This window comes from Crinia signifera, chromosome 5, assembly GCF_055691185.1.
Source record: "Crinia signifera chromosome 5, ASM5569118v1, whole genome shotgun sequence".
In the NCBI taxonomy this organism is placed as follows: Eukaryota; Metazoa; Chordata; class Amphibia; order Anura; family Myobatrachidae; genus Crinia; species Crinia signifera.
This window is the reverse complement of record NC_139221.1, coordinates 122594136-122609528: the sequence shown is the minus strand read 5'-3', so window position 1 is coordinate 122609528 and position 15393 is coordinate 122594136. Positions and strand designations below refer to the sequence as shown.

The following is a 15393-nucleotide window of genomic DNA, read 5'->3' as shown; positions in this document are numbered from 1 at the left end:
TGCACAGAAACAAAATTACTCACCCAAATCAAATTCTCTCTGCACATGTTACATCTGCCCCCCTGCAGTGCACATGGTTTTGTCCATCTAAGAAGTATTTTGTCAGAAAGAGTGAACCAAAATAAGGCCCTAAGTGGCACAAACCCAGTGGATCAAGGAGCACATCATCTCCACGGGAGTATGATAAATTAGCAGCTCTCCAGATACAAATAAGTATAAGCCTTCATTGTCCATATAATTTATTGATACACATGTTACAATTTAACCTTACTATTGTCATATATATTTATATATTCTTTTTTAATAAATATCATTGTAATATTCAATTGATCCGCATAGCGCTCCACATCATTTTTCTGTTTTGTCCACATACCATAAGGGGGTGACACCCTTTAAGTTGGAGCAGCTTGACACAGCACCCCACCAGGCGCCCGTTTCTATTTTAAGCTACACATTCTCGAGTATACCCCCCTATTTTTATATTTTTAAGCTCCTACGTATCACAAAGTTGGAGCACCTCTCCGCCGGCGCCTGCATGATCCCCTCTCCACAGGAGAGAGGATATCATGCTTGCACAAGTGCTGTGTGAGAGGAGCTCACTAGGCTTCACAGGAGCTTAGGAGTAGCAGCGCTGGGCTGCCTTGGAGGAGTCAGCATAGGACGCTGATAACGTACAGGCAGCTGGCGAGCTGCCAAGATTCATAGCTAGAGCAGCACGCGCTGCCGCGCTACACTGATAGCATAGCTTAAGGCAGTTTGGAAAGCTGCCAATATTCATAGCTTCAGCGTCCTTGTGCTGCCGCCGTGAAACTAAACAAGTACCCTTATTTGTTATTGTAAATATGACAACACTTACCAGGTTGTGGTGGTGATGCCGGTCTGTCTGTGTTGGCAATGTGTAGGCCAGGAAGGACCTCTGGTGAGATAATTCAACTTCTCCTCATGGGCTGTGTATGTAACTTTCACATTGGTTCCGCCCCCTATTTGACTTGGCTTCTTCTTTTCTGTTGCTATTTTAATTTTGAGGAGCCGCTTGATATTGTTGAAGCGCTTCTTCAGTTTGCGCTTACGGCATTTACAGCCCCAGTAATCTCCTCCCACATTTGCGGCTTGTGCAGCATAGTGCATGCATTACCTTTGCCAAGAAGGAAGTTAAAAAGGGGCACAAAGGCACGGGTAAGGGCAGAATTCTTTTCATATCAAAAGCACACATGGCGTCCTGTGGTAGAGCCAGTGTCACCCTCCATCTCCTCCTCATCCTGACCACCAACATCCTCCTCCTAGAAATTGCATTCCGGTTGGTCAGAATTTTGAAAATGTCCAGTTCATAAAATCGCGACACATCGCACCTTATCACATTTTTTTAAGCCGCTAATTCGCATTCCATTATATTGTCAATTTTTTCCCCAAAAAATTGCAGATTTCAGAAAATGTGGTAAAGTATGATTTTGGAACATTACTAAAAATCGCACCCTATTAAATGTCACCCCAAGTGTTAGTAATGAGGTTCCAAATATTACTTTCAAACAATACACCTGTTATGCCATTGACAGTACGAGCAATTTGTATTTGAATATTTTAATAATCCAAAACTTGGTTCAGATGGGTGCAAGGTAAGTGCAATGGGTTCACACACCATGCATCCATTATATATTTGCCACTGTCAATCAGTGGTGGCACTGTAGTAAGCAACACCCAGTGCAGCAGACAGGCTTTGATGCGCGCCAAAGGTGAACAAGGGGTGTGGTTACAGGGAAGGAGCATTGCTTCTGCGGAACCCAGTCTTAACATTACTCAAGGGGTGTGGTCTAGTGGGATGGATTCACGGCCTAGCAAGGAGCTCTTGTTTACATCACTGGTGGTGCACTCAGCATTCCCAAAGACTCTGCCTGGGCTGTCCTTTGAGAACCTGACTGCAATGCCAGCTCCTTCTCAGCGACATGAGCTGGGTGCTGCACATAAATGTCACAGTGCAGCACCTGTCTCCTTGTCACTGGGGTCAAGCCGGTATTGTGGTGTCACTTCCTGGAAGAGAGTCATCCAGGTGTGGACCACTCCCTCTAGTGACTACACTGCTGCCAGCACATATACACCTGCAGGGAAGTGTATCTTTTGCACCTTGTGTAGAGAAGGTTCTAGTACTTTGTGGTGATCATTATATCTTGCAGTAATCTAAGCACATACAGTATGCTGTCGTCCAACATTTGGATTAATGTTTGTGTACATTATTTCGTTTTTTGTGCTTGTTGCTTTCGATTATTGAATGCCGATTTTGCTAACAACTCTATGTACAGAGTTGAAATGAATTGCTTTTTGTTGTGAAATAATTATTCAATGTTTTCTTTTAAATTGACGGCTTATAATATTTATTTGAACATAGCAGTTTATTTTTCTGGAGATTCTTGATCGTGTTTTCTAAGTTCATATAAGAGAGGCAACTATTCTGTAAACAGCTGGTCTAAGTCATGCTAAGCCTCACATTAATATTTTGTTATATGGGTTCCATGCCAAGCTGGGTCAGTACTCTGACTCATCACTGCCACTAAAGAATTCAAAGACTTTAAGACTCATTTTTAGAGGATTTTTTTTCCTCTTGTACAGAACAAACCCCTGTAATATTTTCCAAAATTATTTTTTATTTTCAGCATACCACTAGTATTGGAACCTTTGCTACCATATTAAATAATGGACCATGTGAAAAGCCTTATGACTTACGTCAGGAAAAAAATGTTCACTTCCCAACATCCCATGCTGCTTGTGAAAGTATATGTTACTCTGTCTCCTTACAACAATATACACTTGTGGTCAGAAGGTGAATTATCGGATGTGACCCTGCACCTACTCTGGTTAGCTGCCATGAATGGCTGTTGTGTCTACACGGGGGCCCAGAAACAAGTATTACTCATAGCTACTGGTGCTAGGAAGGAATGATTTCTCTGGAATGTATCTTGCCAATTAATCACTGCCCAAACCTATTCAGAATTTTCATTATTAAAAAACTTTATTAGGAACCTTTGACTTTTACAGAAATTAAATATATTCAAGTTAATATATTTTTTATATTTTTGAGATGAGTTAGAAATCCACTTTCTGCATTTATTTTATATGTAATTGTAATTTTCAATAAGTTAGAAGTACTGAATGAACTGTATGTTTTCAGTACAACTGCTCAAACCCCAACATGTTTCACTTCATTTTTACAGGTATCTTACACTAATCTTTGCTACTGGGACAACAAGGGGGAAATGTGTCAAACCCTCATGAGAGAGACCATGGAGGAGTGGCCTGTAGCAACCAATCAGCTTTTAGCTGTCATTTTATAAACTGCTAGATAAATAACAGAAGCTTATTGGCTGCTATGCAACTTATTCATGTTATCTTTCTCAAAGGTTGGTTACATTTACTCCCCAAATCCTTCTCATATTTAAGATAATAGTTTGAGTTTTCACACTGTGCACTGAAAGTAAGTATCTGCAGCACTAATCACTAATATGTTACTCCCCAAGTAACAGAAAAGTTTATGGAAAAAGTGAAGAATAAGTGATTTTGTTCACTGACACCTGTCCACTAGTTGTGAGAAGGTAATGAAATTTGTGACACAGGAGATACGCCAAGAATAAATAAATGAAATATTACTCTCCTTATTCTCGATGTCTTCGCCTTACTAGAGGCTCTCCATTAATTGATATATTGAAGACATATGGAAAGATAGAATTGCATCATAGTGTGATATTGTAAATATAACAAAATTTATTTGTACATCACACACAATAAAACATATATAAACACAAATATTGTTATTGCTAAGGTTTAAGATGGAGGTTTACCAGAGGCTGGTGGTTTAAAATGCCTGTAGAATAGGTCTTTCAATTCTGTAAATACCCTCGGTCCTCCGGAAAAAACCCAGGGCACAGGTACTCCAAATCGCCAGTAATGGTAAGTTTTCCTCCAAAAAGTGACACAATCCAGGCTGCTGCAACGGGTATCGGGACCTCCTGTCCCTTCCTCAGGCAGTATACTGGATCCTGGGTCACTTCCTTTATTTATACCCTCACCCTCAATCATATCCGGGTCATGGGTTTAAAATTAAATAATCATATTTATCTCCTAAAAAACATATAAAACATATCTGTAGTGCTCCAAACATTTCCTGAATACATATACAATTATAGACAGTTCATCGCAGTAATAATATGCCAAATTTAGAACCAGAGTTAATACCTCGTATCTAAATACAATGAACTTCCGGCTTCTGCCGATACCGGAAGTCTAAATGCGTCATGTGGAACGCGCACGCACACGCACTCGCGAATCCCAGAAGTGCAGTGTTAGCCGCTGGAGCGATAAAGAGAGTGATAAACAACAAGCCAATCAGCTCCTAACTGACATATTTCAAACCCAGCCTATAAGGAGCTGATTGGCTGGCTGTTTATCACTCTATACTTTATCACTTTTTGAAGCTTGATACATCTGGCCCTTTACCTCCTTTATTTCGCTTTCCCATGGCTCCATTGTCCTCTTCATTTAGGGGGGTATTCAAGCCATTTTAATGTGATCCGACAGTAAATGGAAAGTCCGTAGATTGGTGAAAACGGCCTCGGATTGTCTTAAAAAGTTTGAGAATTCGACCATTCGCGGCCATTTCCGACAAAACAGATTTGACTTTTTAAAAAGTCTGCTCCGACAGCCTTCAATGCTGTCATTAACGGCAGCATTGAATAGACGAGTGCCACTACTTCTGCCGGCGGTAATAGCGGCACAGATTGAATACCCACCTTAGTGCTGTCTCCATTTACTTAGGTGAGCAGGTCACTAAATGCCACAAGATAAGATCCATTATCTATTGAAATAATGAGTACTGCTGGAACAGTATGCTGATCTTATTTGCTATTGGTTGTTTTATCTATCATTCCCTACATTGATCAGTTTACAACTCACTCACCTCTCTTGATAGAAATAATTGTGGTTCTTGCAATACAAGGCAAAAGAAGGTTAATTTATTAGACAAAAAAACAATAAAGACCACATCAGAGTCCCAAGAGTCTGTTTCAACTGCTCACAGGCAGTTTTCATCATATATTTTCTATATGCAATCTGAAGGTGGTATTCTGGGGAATGGAGGTCCCCAGCAGTTATGAAGCATTATCACACTTTAAATCAAATAGATGCTGAGAAGAATGAAAATGGTGCTATAACAATAGGCCTTGGTGAGCCATGGCTCATATGGCTATCCAGAGAAGGCTAGTTGAAAAAGGGTCCATCTGTGTGTGTGTATGTATGTATGTATGTATGTATGTATATATATATATACAAACTTAGAATCGTTCTGGCACTCTACTGACTGTATGCAGCTGATCCAGTGCCCTCAGCAAATTAGGATAGACAAGTATGATGAAAAGAAGCGGCACTTGAAGTCTGTTTAATGCAAAACTTCTGCATTTCAAAGAACCACGATGTCCGATGTTTCGGGGGGGGGGGGGGGGGAGACATACTCCTTTATCAAGGTGTGAGAACAAAACAAAGTACATGTGGCTTACCTTATATCCCCAAATGTGAGAAAGAAGAAACCCTCACCTCCGTTTGAGCTGCCAGGCTATGAGGAGGGTGGAAGTTTTGACTGCCACTTCCGGTTGCGTCCTGCTCCTGATGCGTGTTGGTTGCCAGGGAACCCGACGCTCGGTCCTGGTGTTGCCATGGTTACCCAGTACCCGTGCGCTCCCCCGGATCTGATGTATAATAACCACCCACGACGCCACTGCTGTGGAGGCTCGAATGGACACATCGCCCTATAATAAACAAAAACACCAATAGTGATACAGGAAAGTTAATAATAAAGAAGAATCACATCATCTGGCATGTCCTGTCTATGCCTGATTAGTGTTACAGTAATTCATATTTTAACATTCATATGGCTATCCAGATATAGGTCTATGCCAAGAGATCAGGGATGGGAGCTCCGAAACTTACTCAAAACCACTATCATTAACATTTCTTCAATAAACTTGGTAATCAGCAGGGAGGTACTAACAAAATATTGAAAAAAGATGAAAAATACGTAAAAAATATAATACCATGTGCATATATACTAAGTGACACACTTTAATATGTGATATATATGGGCATTTCTAATACAGAAAATCTGCATAAAGTGCTCATGAAAAAAATGATAAGACCTATGTGTTTTATATTCCCCCGTCCCTTATAGAACCTTAATATTTTATAAATCTACTCCATGTCATTTTCTTATTTAGCCCTGCTAGGCTGAAGGTTTTTAATTCAAACATTCTCTTAATAATTGAAGACACCAGATTATTGAGCATATGCCCAAGAGTATCCGTGGGGAGACAGAGCAGGAAAATTACTTCAAATAGAAGCCCAATGGATGTTTGAATTAAAAACCTTCAGCCCATCAATGCTAAATGAGAAAATGCCATGTACAGATGGCAGGGGGGATCAATTACAACCTGCACATCTCTAATGATATCGCGCATATACATTTATTGATATGAACAGAATATTGTTAACTATAATCAGCTCGTGTACGCACCTTTAGTTACATTTACAATAGTGTCAAAGTATCTACATTCTAAGGTACATTTACAACAGTGTAAAAGTGGTTGGTTTGGCATGGAATGTTCCATTAGACTTTTTTTGCAGACGTTTATTTTGCACTATATTTACTATTTAAAATTATATGTAATGTGAAGTTTGCCATCTAGTAAAATGCCTGGGTCTACTAATAATATAGTGTTACGTGTCCAGTGGGGGAAAGACCTGTATGAAATGTTGGTGCTGTATAAATAAAAATAATAATTATATATTGAGTAATGGTCCTTAGAATGACTCATAAGGAAGGTATGTTCAGTAGCTGCCTAGTACTAGTTTTTTTTCACACTTTAAAAAAAATATATTTTTATTCAGCGTCTGTTGGATAACTGTCAGAGTGAATCATCATCTTTGAAGTATAACAGGAATATAACTCATTAACACAGTAGGTGAATCTTTCAAAATGTGGTGTACCTTGTACTGCTGTGGACAGTTCACCCCTCTGAAAGGTAAAGTGATCCATACAAGAGCACTTTGCACTTTTTGTATACCAATATATTACTGTAAAACCCATAGTGTTGCAATATATACACACCAGATTGTGAATCTTAACCCCTTCGGTGGTATGGCTGTAAATTATTTGGGCTGAGCTGCGCTGCCAGTGAGGGTTTTCCCAGAAGATTCCAGGCATAGCATAGCACTAACATCTACTGGGGTGGATTAGCCCGCCGGGAAACCGGGCCATTTCCCGGTGGGCTGCTCCACGGCCTGGCTGGGCAGCCGACCGTGCTATCAGGGCCGGTGCTGGCTTCATCCTATGTGGCTATGCTGTGGCTGCTAGTCGCTGGTGAGTGACGTCACCCTACTCCTGCACCAGCATCAACAGCCAGGGAACCGGAGCTGCCCAGTCCTGCGCTGCCGCCGGCGGGGACCTGGAGCGGGTGGCCCGCAACGGCGACATTGGCAGGCGGGGTGCTGAACGGAGTCCTGGGGCGCAGACCGTGCATCCTCCTGGCCAGCCTGCTCTCCACCGCCAAGGCAGTGGTGATGGCTGTTGCCTGAGACAAGGAGACCCTGCCGGACGGCCGTGTGGTGGTGGGACCCGGCATTGGTGAGTGTAAGCAGCACCCCAACCCCCCCCCCCCCCGGGCAGTAGCGCGAGTGACCAAACCCCCATACACCCCCCCCCCCCCCCCCCCCCCCCCCGCTGCTTCAAGATTGTTCCCGGGCCGGATATCGTTACCAATCCGCCCCTGGACATCTAGGTGCGTGCTAGTGGTGCCTCCGGTGATGCACAGTCTGACAGCACTGACCACTCAATTGTTACCTGTGTCTGTGACGTGTGCCTGGTATAGACCAGATGCTTGTGCTTACATTAGGCCCAAACCACATCTGACTCCATATGAGTATAAACTCACTATTTTTGCATGCAAGTTTTTCATCGTAAATTACACTCCTTGTGCAGCGATCTTTGCCTCAGGCCCTTCATTTCAGCGTTGAGACCAATATGTGTGTGTGTGTGGTGGAGATGCCATAAGAGTATTTATGTACTAATGTAGCAGCCATCATCTAGGCTGCGACTAGTCACACCAGAAATCTGTTTGTTGTGAGGCGTGTGCCTGTATATGTTGTGTGCATATACTGTATGCACACCCATAGCCCATAGAGTTTCTATGGTGCTAATAGTTGAAGCCGAGCACTTTTAGTCATTTCCACGATTAGTATGCACCTGCGTACTTATCGCAGCGATGATGGCAGCTGCAACATCTTAAAGAGGCAGTGCTAGGGGAAGTGGTTGCACCCATTTTTCACTGCTTACCCTTCCAGTCCCAAAACCATGGCAACAGCACTTAAGAAATGGCTGGAAAAATGGCCGACAGCGCTGTACTGCTACCAGCAGGGAGCAGGTTGCCCTGATGGAGGAGTGCACACATGGCTTCCTCCTCTCTTAAAATGCCCCTGGCTAGGGTATCTTACTATTTATATGATAGATCTCTTAAATAATTGTCATCTGTTATTTGTCTGTTTGTTTGTCCGGTATGCATTTGGGCCCCGTTGAACTGATTTGAATGTAACAAACACAAGGCCACTAAGACCCCCAATCCCAACCGCGTGGGAGTCCCGGGGGCCCAAAAACAGGTCTGGCCACTACACAAAGTGGGTCAGGAAGGCAGGATATGGCAAAGTCGCATAACAAAATGTGGTAAGATCCAGGAACCAACCACAGAGAGGTGTATGCCGGGCACACCATGGCCATGGGTCCAATATGCATTCGGACACTGTTGGACCGAGTTGAACGAAACCAACGCAAGGTGGCATGGGGAGCATGATCATGGCCTTCTATTGGATGGATTTAGATGAGAACTTCAGATGACACATGGCAGCCACCTACTAGGTCTGTTGTAGGGATGGCCATCGACCATCGATGATTAGAAATCATCAATGGTTTATGGCTGATGTTGAATAGTTTTGCCATCGATGGGGGAGAACCAGATGGTTTCCCACCATCGATGTCAAGCTTAAACGAATAGTTTTGTTTTTCCTTTTCCCCCAAGATGCCGGGACACGGAGCATAGCTCCGCCCCCAGCACCCATGAAGCCCCACCCCCTGCATTTTGATTGGCCCACAAACCAATCAATCAAAGGAAATGGATGACCATCAATATGTAAAAACATCGATGTTCATCCATTGAATATTTAGACACTATTGATGGCCAGTTGAACTTTTGCCATCGATGGCAACCATCAATGGCTAAGGCAACGATGGCCATCCCTAGTCTGTTGCAAGAGCTGACAACCTTAAAACAAGAGAAAGATCAAGTTCAAGTAATGCTAATTGCACAACCAAACCCGAGCAACGCCGGGTGCCTCAGCTAGTGTTCTAATAACACTCACACACACAGCCTTAATATAAGGCTTACACACCAATTCATGCCCCATTACTGCTTTAGCTCCACCAACAGTATTTACAGATCCACCACAATTCCTGGGCCCGACAATTTCTAATAGCAGCTGTGAAATCAGTTTTTGGAGTTGGAAAATTGAACAAAAAATGTCTTTCAAATTAAATTTGTTTTGTTCAATTTTGCTCCTCCTAGAGTGTTTTTGAGGACATTTGACACACAGTACCTGCATAGACAGACATTTCACACATTACCATTAGAACTTTTATTTTTAATTTTAAATACTCTTTCATGTTATACGCAGCTGGATCTAGAGACCGGTTGGGCGAGTTACAGACTGCCCTCACAAAGTAGAAGCGAGAAGTGTTTCTGTAGTTAATGCCAAAACATTTTCTACATTTTTACATGTGTACAATTTGTATACAAAAAGGATCTAGGGAGGTGCTCACGTATGAAGTGTAAAATGTTACAGCACGGAACGTTATTCAGACCTCCCGAAACTACCTTCATTTCATCCAAAAGGTGACTAATGTCTCTGCAGACTCACAGCAGCTGCCCCGCATCCTGGCTATGGTGTTGTCCTTATTCAAATTAAAATATTACTGTTTTGGTTGGCAGGTAATGAACTATCTCTAGAACTAATACTAATAAAATCAAGTGCTGTGTGCCGAGTATACTGTAAGCAAAATAGAATGACATTTGGCATGTTTTTCCTGACAGATCAGGCCAATTAAAGGATGTTCGGGTGGAGACCGACGTAAGGAGGGATAAAATGAAGACATTAGTTTCAAAGTCAAAATAAAATGATTCTTATTGATAGGAAACCATTTGAATATACTGTATCTACAAAAGTTCATCTTTTATTATAAAAATATAAAAAATATTGATTTAATTACTGTTTTTAGATGCTAGCTAGCGTCATTGCTTTAATATTATCATTCCAGTCAGGATTTAAGGGGTGTTGCACTGATTTCTGCTACAGATAACAGCAATCCTCCTGACGTACAACCCTTGCTTGCTTATATCTTAATTGCGTGTTTAATTTGGAATTCTCATTGTTTCTTATGAAATGAAAACAGCTGCTTCTGCTTAATGATATATTTTGCTAAACACACATTTACATGACAGCTCTTTGATTTAATGCTTTACCCACTGGGTTTGCATAACATGATACAGGCTACCACTGAAGTGAAATTTATGTCTTGAAACAGATTGGTTTGTTTTTGTTAAATCTCATTTTCTCTCTGGAAAAATCTCTACAACTCCCCCACCAAGACGTTACATAGCTGTAATATATCCAGTCAACTTTCTCACTTCAACTTACCTTTTGCATGCAAAGCTTCCACTTGTTTCTTTTATTCCTTTGTTGTAATAGTATTCCCATGTACTGTCCAGCCATTGCCCCTGTGCTTTATTTTAGCTCATACATACAGTAAGGCTACCCTCTCATGTGCATATGCGGAAATTGAATTGGTACCATGGCGTATATCATTTTGATTATTGGAAATTGTCCCGTGGGTCTCTTCTAGCATTACCACATTTTTATTTCCAAATTTCTGGACAGGGGGCATGCTCTGACTTCACTTCAGGGGTCCAGGAGGTGCAGGGCTGCCCCTGGAGACTCTCTGGTCCTCAGAGCTGGGTCCTGCACAGTGACTGAGTAGGAACTTGCATTTTGGTGTCACCCCTCGGCAGGTGGCACCCGGATGCTGCCCAAATCCCTTCTGATGCCACTGCTGTGGGATGTTTCCATAAGCTGAAATGGGTAACCGTTATTTCAAACCACTGTTCTAAATACAGAAAAATGTATTGGGCAGCACACACATTGTAATAGTTAGTGTTACTGCCTCACATCATTGAGGTCATGTGTTCGATTCCCACCATGGCCCTCTGTGCTAAGTTTCTATATTCTCCCTGTGCTTGTGTGGGTTTACCCTGATTTCCTCCCACAATCCAAAAATATACTGGTAGGTTAATTGACTCTCAACAAAATTAACCCTAGAATGTCTGTGTGTGCGTGGAAGGTAATCTAGATTGTAAGCTCCACTGAGGCAGGGACTGATGTGAATGTTCAAATATTTTCTCTGTTAGAGCACTGCAGAATATGACCCATATTCAGATCTGATTGCAGTACAAATTTGTTCTCAAAATGGGCAAAACCATGTCCACTGCATGTGGGGCAGATGTAACATGTACTGTATATAAAGAGTTAGATTTGTGTGATTTATGTTTCTGTAAATATTGGCTGCATTATTTTTACTCTGCCATTTAGATTTCAGTTTCAACACACCCCACCCAAATTTAACTGTTTAGAGGACGTATAAAACAAATAAAAAACTGAATACATTAACACATTACATCTGCCCCACCTTCAGTGCACATTGTTTTGACAATTTTGAGAACAAATTTGTACTGTGATCAGATCTGAAAAAGGGCCTATGTGTGTGCTATATAAATAACTGGTAATAAATACATTTATGGCATCAGATTCCACCCACATGCCATCAGAGGCCTAGTGGTACATGAGGGACCACAGCCCTCTCATACAACTTATTTCATTATTATAATTTCACCAAGAGCTTTCATGACCATCAGAACGCCTTCATGCACCTATATTGTCAGGTAGATGGGAGTTTGTGAACCCTGAAAACTTGAAGAGTCCTATTTTTGCAAAAATGTTCTCGTTGGGCCCTTTTATTCATTAAAGTGAAATAAGGTAATCTATGCATCAAACCAAAAATTTAGCTCAAACTTTGTGATAACAATGGTCCAGCAACCAAAATAATCATAACCACTACTCATGAATTGACCGGAACCCCAGTCTGACTGAAATGCACAGTTATGCGCTACATATCACTTAAATGACATTTGTGCAAACTATTATTGCTAAAAAAAAGTTTGTCTTCATATTTTCTCGATAATCTACAGGTAGGTATCGGGCATCTGTCACTTGATTTTCTTTCAAAAGTATTGTATTTCTTCACTTACAGTAGTTATCATTCAGTTTTTTCACTTTCAATTAAAATACTAGTTTGACAAGTGAGGTTTTTGGTGCCATATTTGATATAATTTCTTATGCCTGTCTTTTAGGACTTCAGAGTGCCATTGAGCTAGCAGAGCAGATATCGGCATTCCCCCAGAAATGCATGAAAGCTGACAGAGTCTCCGCTTACTACAGCACATTTGATGCTACAAGTTTCACAGATGCAATGCAGTTTGAATTAACTAATGGTGCAGATGTTATCGCTGAAGAGTCAGTTTCTGGTGCTAAAAGGTTCAGCGCAGGAAAAGGGAGAAAAGGGAAGTTATAGATAACTTCATACACATATATGATGATGATGATGGACAAACCGGTTTAATTGATCTTAATTTCATTAATTGATTAATTATGAATAAAATGCATAAACATGGATGATGTGTAATTTACATGGATGATGATGGACTAATCGGGATAATTAATGCTTTCCCTTTCAGCATTCTAAATGATTATACAGTCGTTCTAGATAGTTTGTAAACCATTTCCTTTTTTGGGAACTTATTCTTAAATGTGACCTTAAAGTTTTTCAGATTTTCATCCGTGAAGATAAATAGAGAAAATCCAATAAAAATCAAATAACGCACAAAAGGATATACTTTCTAATTTTTATGGCTCATCATGGTTCAATATTACATTTCTTTGTTGGGAAAAAGTATGCTAACCTTTTGGAGTCCATAACTGATGCTACAATCTTGATCAGCAAAAAAAAATGTATGCTAGTCCCAAACACCATGTTAGTTGGCCCATTCCTTTTTAAAGAACTGTTTCTGCTCATAGATGTTGGTTATTTTCTTGATCTTTGGTCCTGCCATAACATTAGTCCTGGATTATGGTCTAGACTTTGTCACTGCAATTTAAAATGTCTATATTTCAACCATTATGTTGTGGATTGATGTGTTTAGGGCCATTGTTTTACTGCAAGAACCTCCATCTGCTGAGCATTTGTTCATTGACAAATAGTCTGAAATTCTTCCGAACAATTTCCTGCTATAATCTACAGTTCATAGTTGAATCAATGATAGCAAACCATCTTACTGCCATGGCAAAAACAACAGCCCCAGACCATGATGCTGCCATCACCACCTTTCACAGGTGGGATGAAGTTTGCTTTATTCCAACATATCATTTTTTTAATTTAAAAGAGAGATGTTATCTCAGACTTATCCATCAACAGAATATATTCCTGTAGTCTTGTGGCTCATCCAGATAACCTTTGGCAAACATTAAACACGAAATAATGTTGCTTTTGGAGAGTAGTGACTTCCTCCTTGCTACCCTCCCAATGTATATCCTGATGTAGTTACAGTTGTGCTCATAAGGTTACATACCCTAGCACAGTTTTGATTTTCTGCCCATTTGTCAGAGAATATGAATGATACTGTAACTCACAAACTTTTCTTTCACTCATGGTTAGTGGTTGGTGATGTCAAACATATGTATTTACTCTTTTTAAATCATAATGACAACAGAAACTACCCAAATGACCCCGATCAAAAGTTTACATACCCCAGTTCTTAATACCGTGTATTGCCTCCTTTAACATCAATGACAGCTTGAAGTCTTTTGTGGTAGTTGTGGATGAGGCTGGTAAAGCTGCACATTCTTCTTGCAAAAAGCCTGTCAATTCTTGGGCTGTCTTGCATGAACTGCACGTTTGAGATATCCCTAGAGTGGCTCAATGATATTGAGGTCAGGAGACTGAGATGGCCACTCCAGAACCTTCACTTTATTCTGCTGTAGCCAATGACAGGTCAACTTGGCCTTGTGTTTTGGATCATTGTCATGTTGGACGTTCAGCTTCCGGGCTGATGAGTGCAAATTGTCCTCCAGTATTTTCTGATAACATGCTGCATTCATCTTGCCATCAATTTTGACCAAGTTTTCAATGCCTTTGTAACTCACACATCCCCAAAGCATCAGCGATCCACCCCAGTGTTCCACAGTAGGAATGGTGTACCTTTCATCATAGGCCTTGTTGACTCCTTTCCAAATGTAACGTTTATGGTTGTGGCCAAGGGTGTGACCAATTTTTGTTGGTCTACCTGAACGTGATTTGGTTTCCACAGAATCCCTCATTTTCCACTTTTTAATTAGAGTTTGAACACTGCTGATTGGCATTCTCAATTGCTTGGATATCTTTTTTATATCCCTTTCCTGTTTTATACAGTTTAATTTCCTTTTCCCACAGATTCTTTGACAATTCTTTTGCTTTCCCCCTGACTCAGAATGCAGACACGTCAGTGCAGCACTGGACGAAAGATGCAAGGGTCTTTCAGGAGACCAGAAACTCCTTGACCTTTTATACAACCACACTGATTACAAGCAAATAGATCACAGGTGAGGATGGTTACCTTTAGTAGCCATTCAAACGCGTTTGTGTCAACTTGTGTGCATGTTATCAGGCCAAAATCTCCAGGGTATGTAAACTTATGTAAAGTGGAGAATTCATTAAGGCTCACACCAATTGCATGCTATTTTAAGTGTCATTTTATTGATTATATGTATTTGATTATGCTTATGTTTATCCATTTTTTTTATGATTTTTTATTAATCAATAAATTGTTTACTGTGGTAAATCCTTCCTCTCAAAGCTCAGTTGTCTACTTTTTTTCCTTGGTGCTTTTAAGAATAACAGGAGAGGATTGACTGGTGCTTTATCTCCATCCACTTTATCGCCATTCAAGGCTTCGTAAATAGACCCTAGTTGATATCCGTATGAAGCAAAAACAAAAAAGTAATCTATACCTGACTAATGTACATGAAAATGTACATAGTAATTTTTCAAAACATGGAATTCAAAGGAATATAGTCTCCTCTGGGTCAGATGGAAAAATAATCAGGAATGTTTTAGGGTTATAGAGTGAGAGACATGTTTTTTAAACAGTGCTAGGGGATTCAGGAGCAAAT

At 40.7% G+C, this 15393-nt stretch overlaps 1 protein-coding gene across 6 annotated transcripts in view; it reads left to right on the top strand.

The window, feature by feature from the left end:
• Positions 1–15076, top strand: part of LOC146080545 (enoyl-CoA hydratase EchA19-like) — a 110532-nt gene extending 95456 nt beyond the window's left edge. For all 6 annotated transcript variants that reach the window (XM_083187959.1, XM_083187961.1, XM_083187960.1 and 3 more), the window contains one exon: positions 12540–15076. In XM_083187959.1, the coding sequence (XP_083044085.1) occupies positions 12540–12760 (221 nt within the window). In that variant the 3' untranslated portion in view covers positions 12761–15076. The remainder of the gene's footprint in view (positions 1–12539) is intronic.
• Positions 15077–15393: the final 317 nt, after the last annotated feature.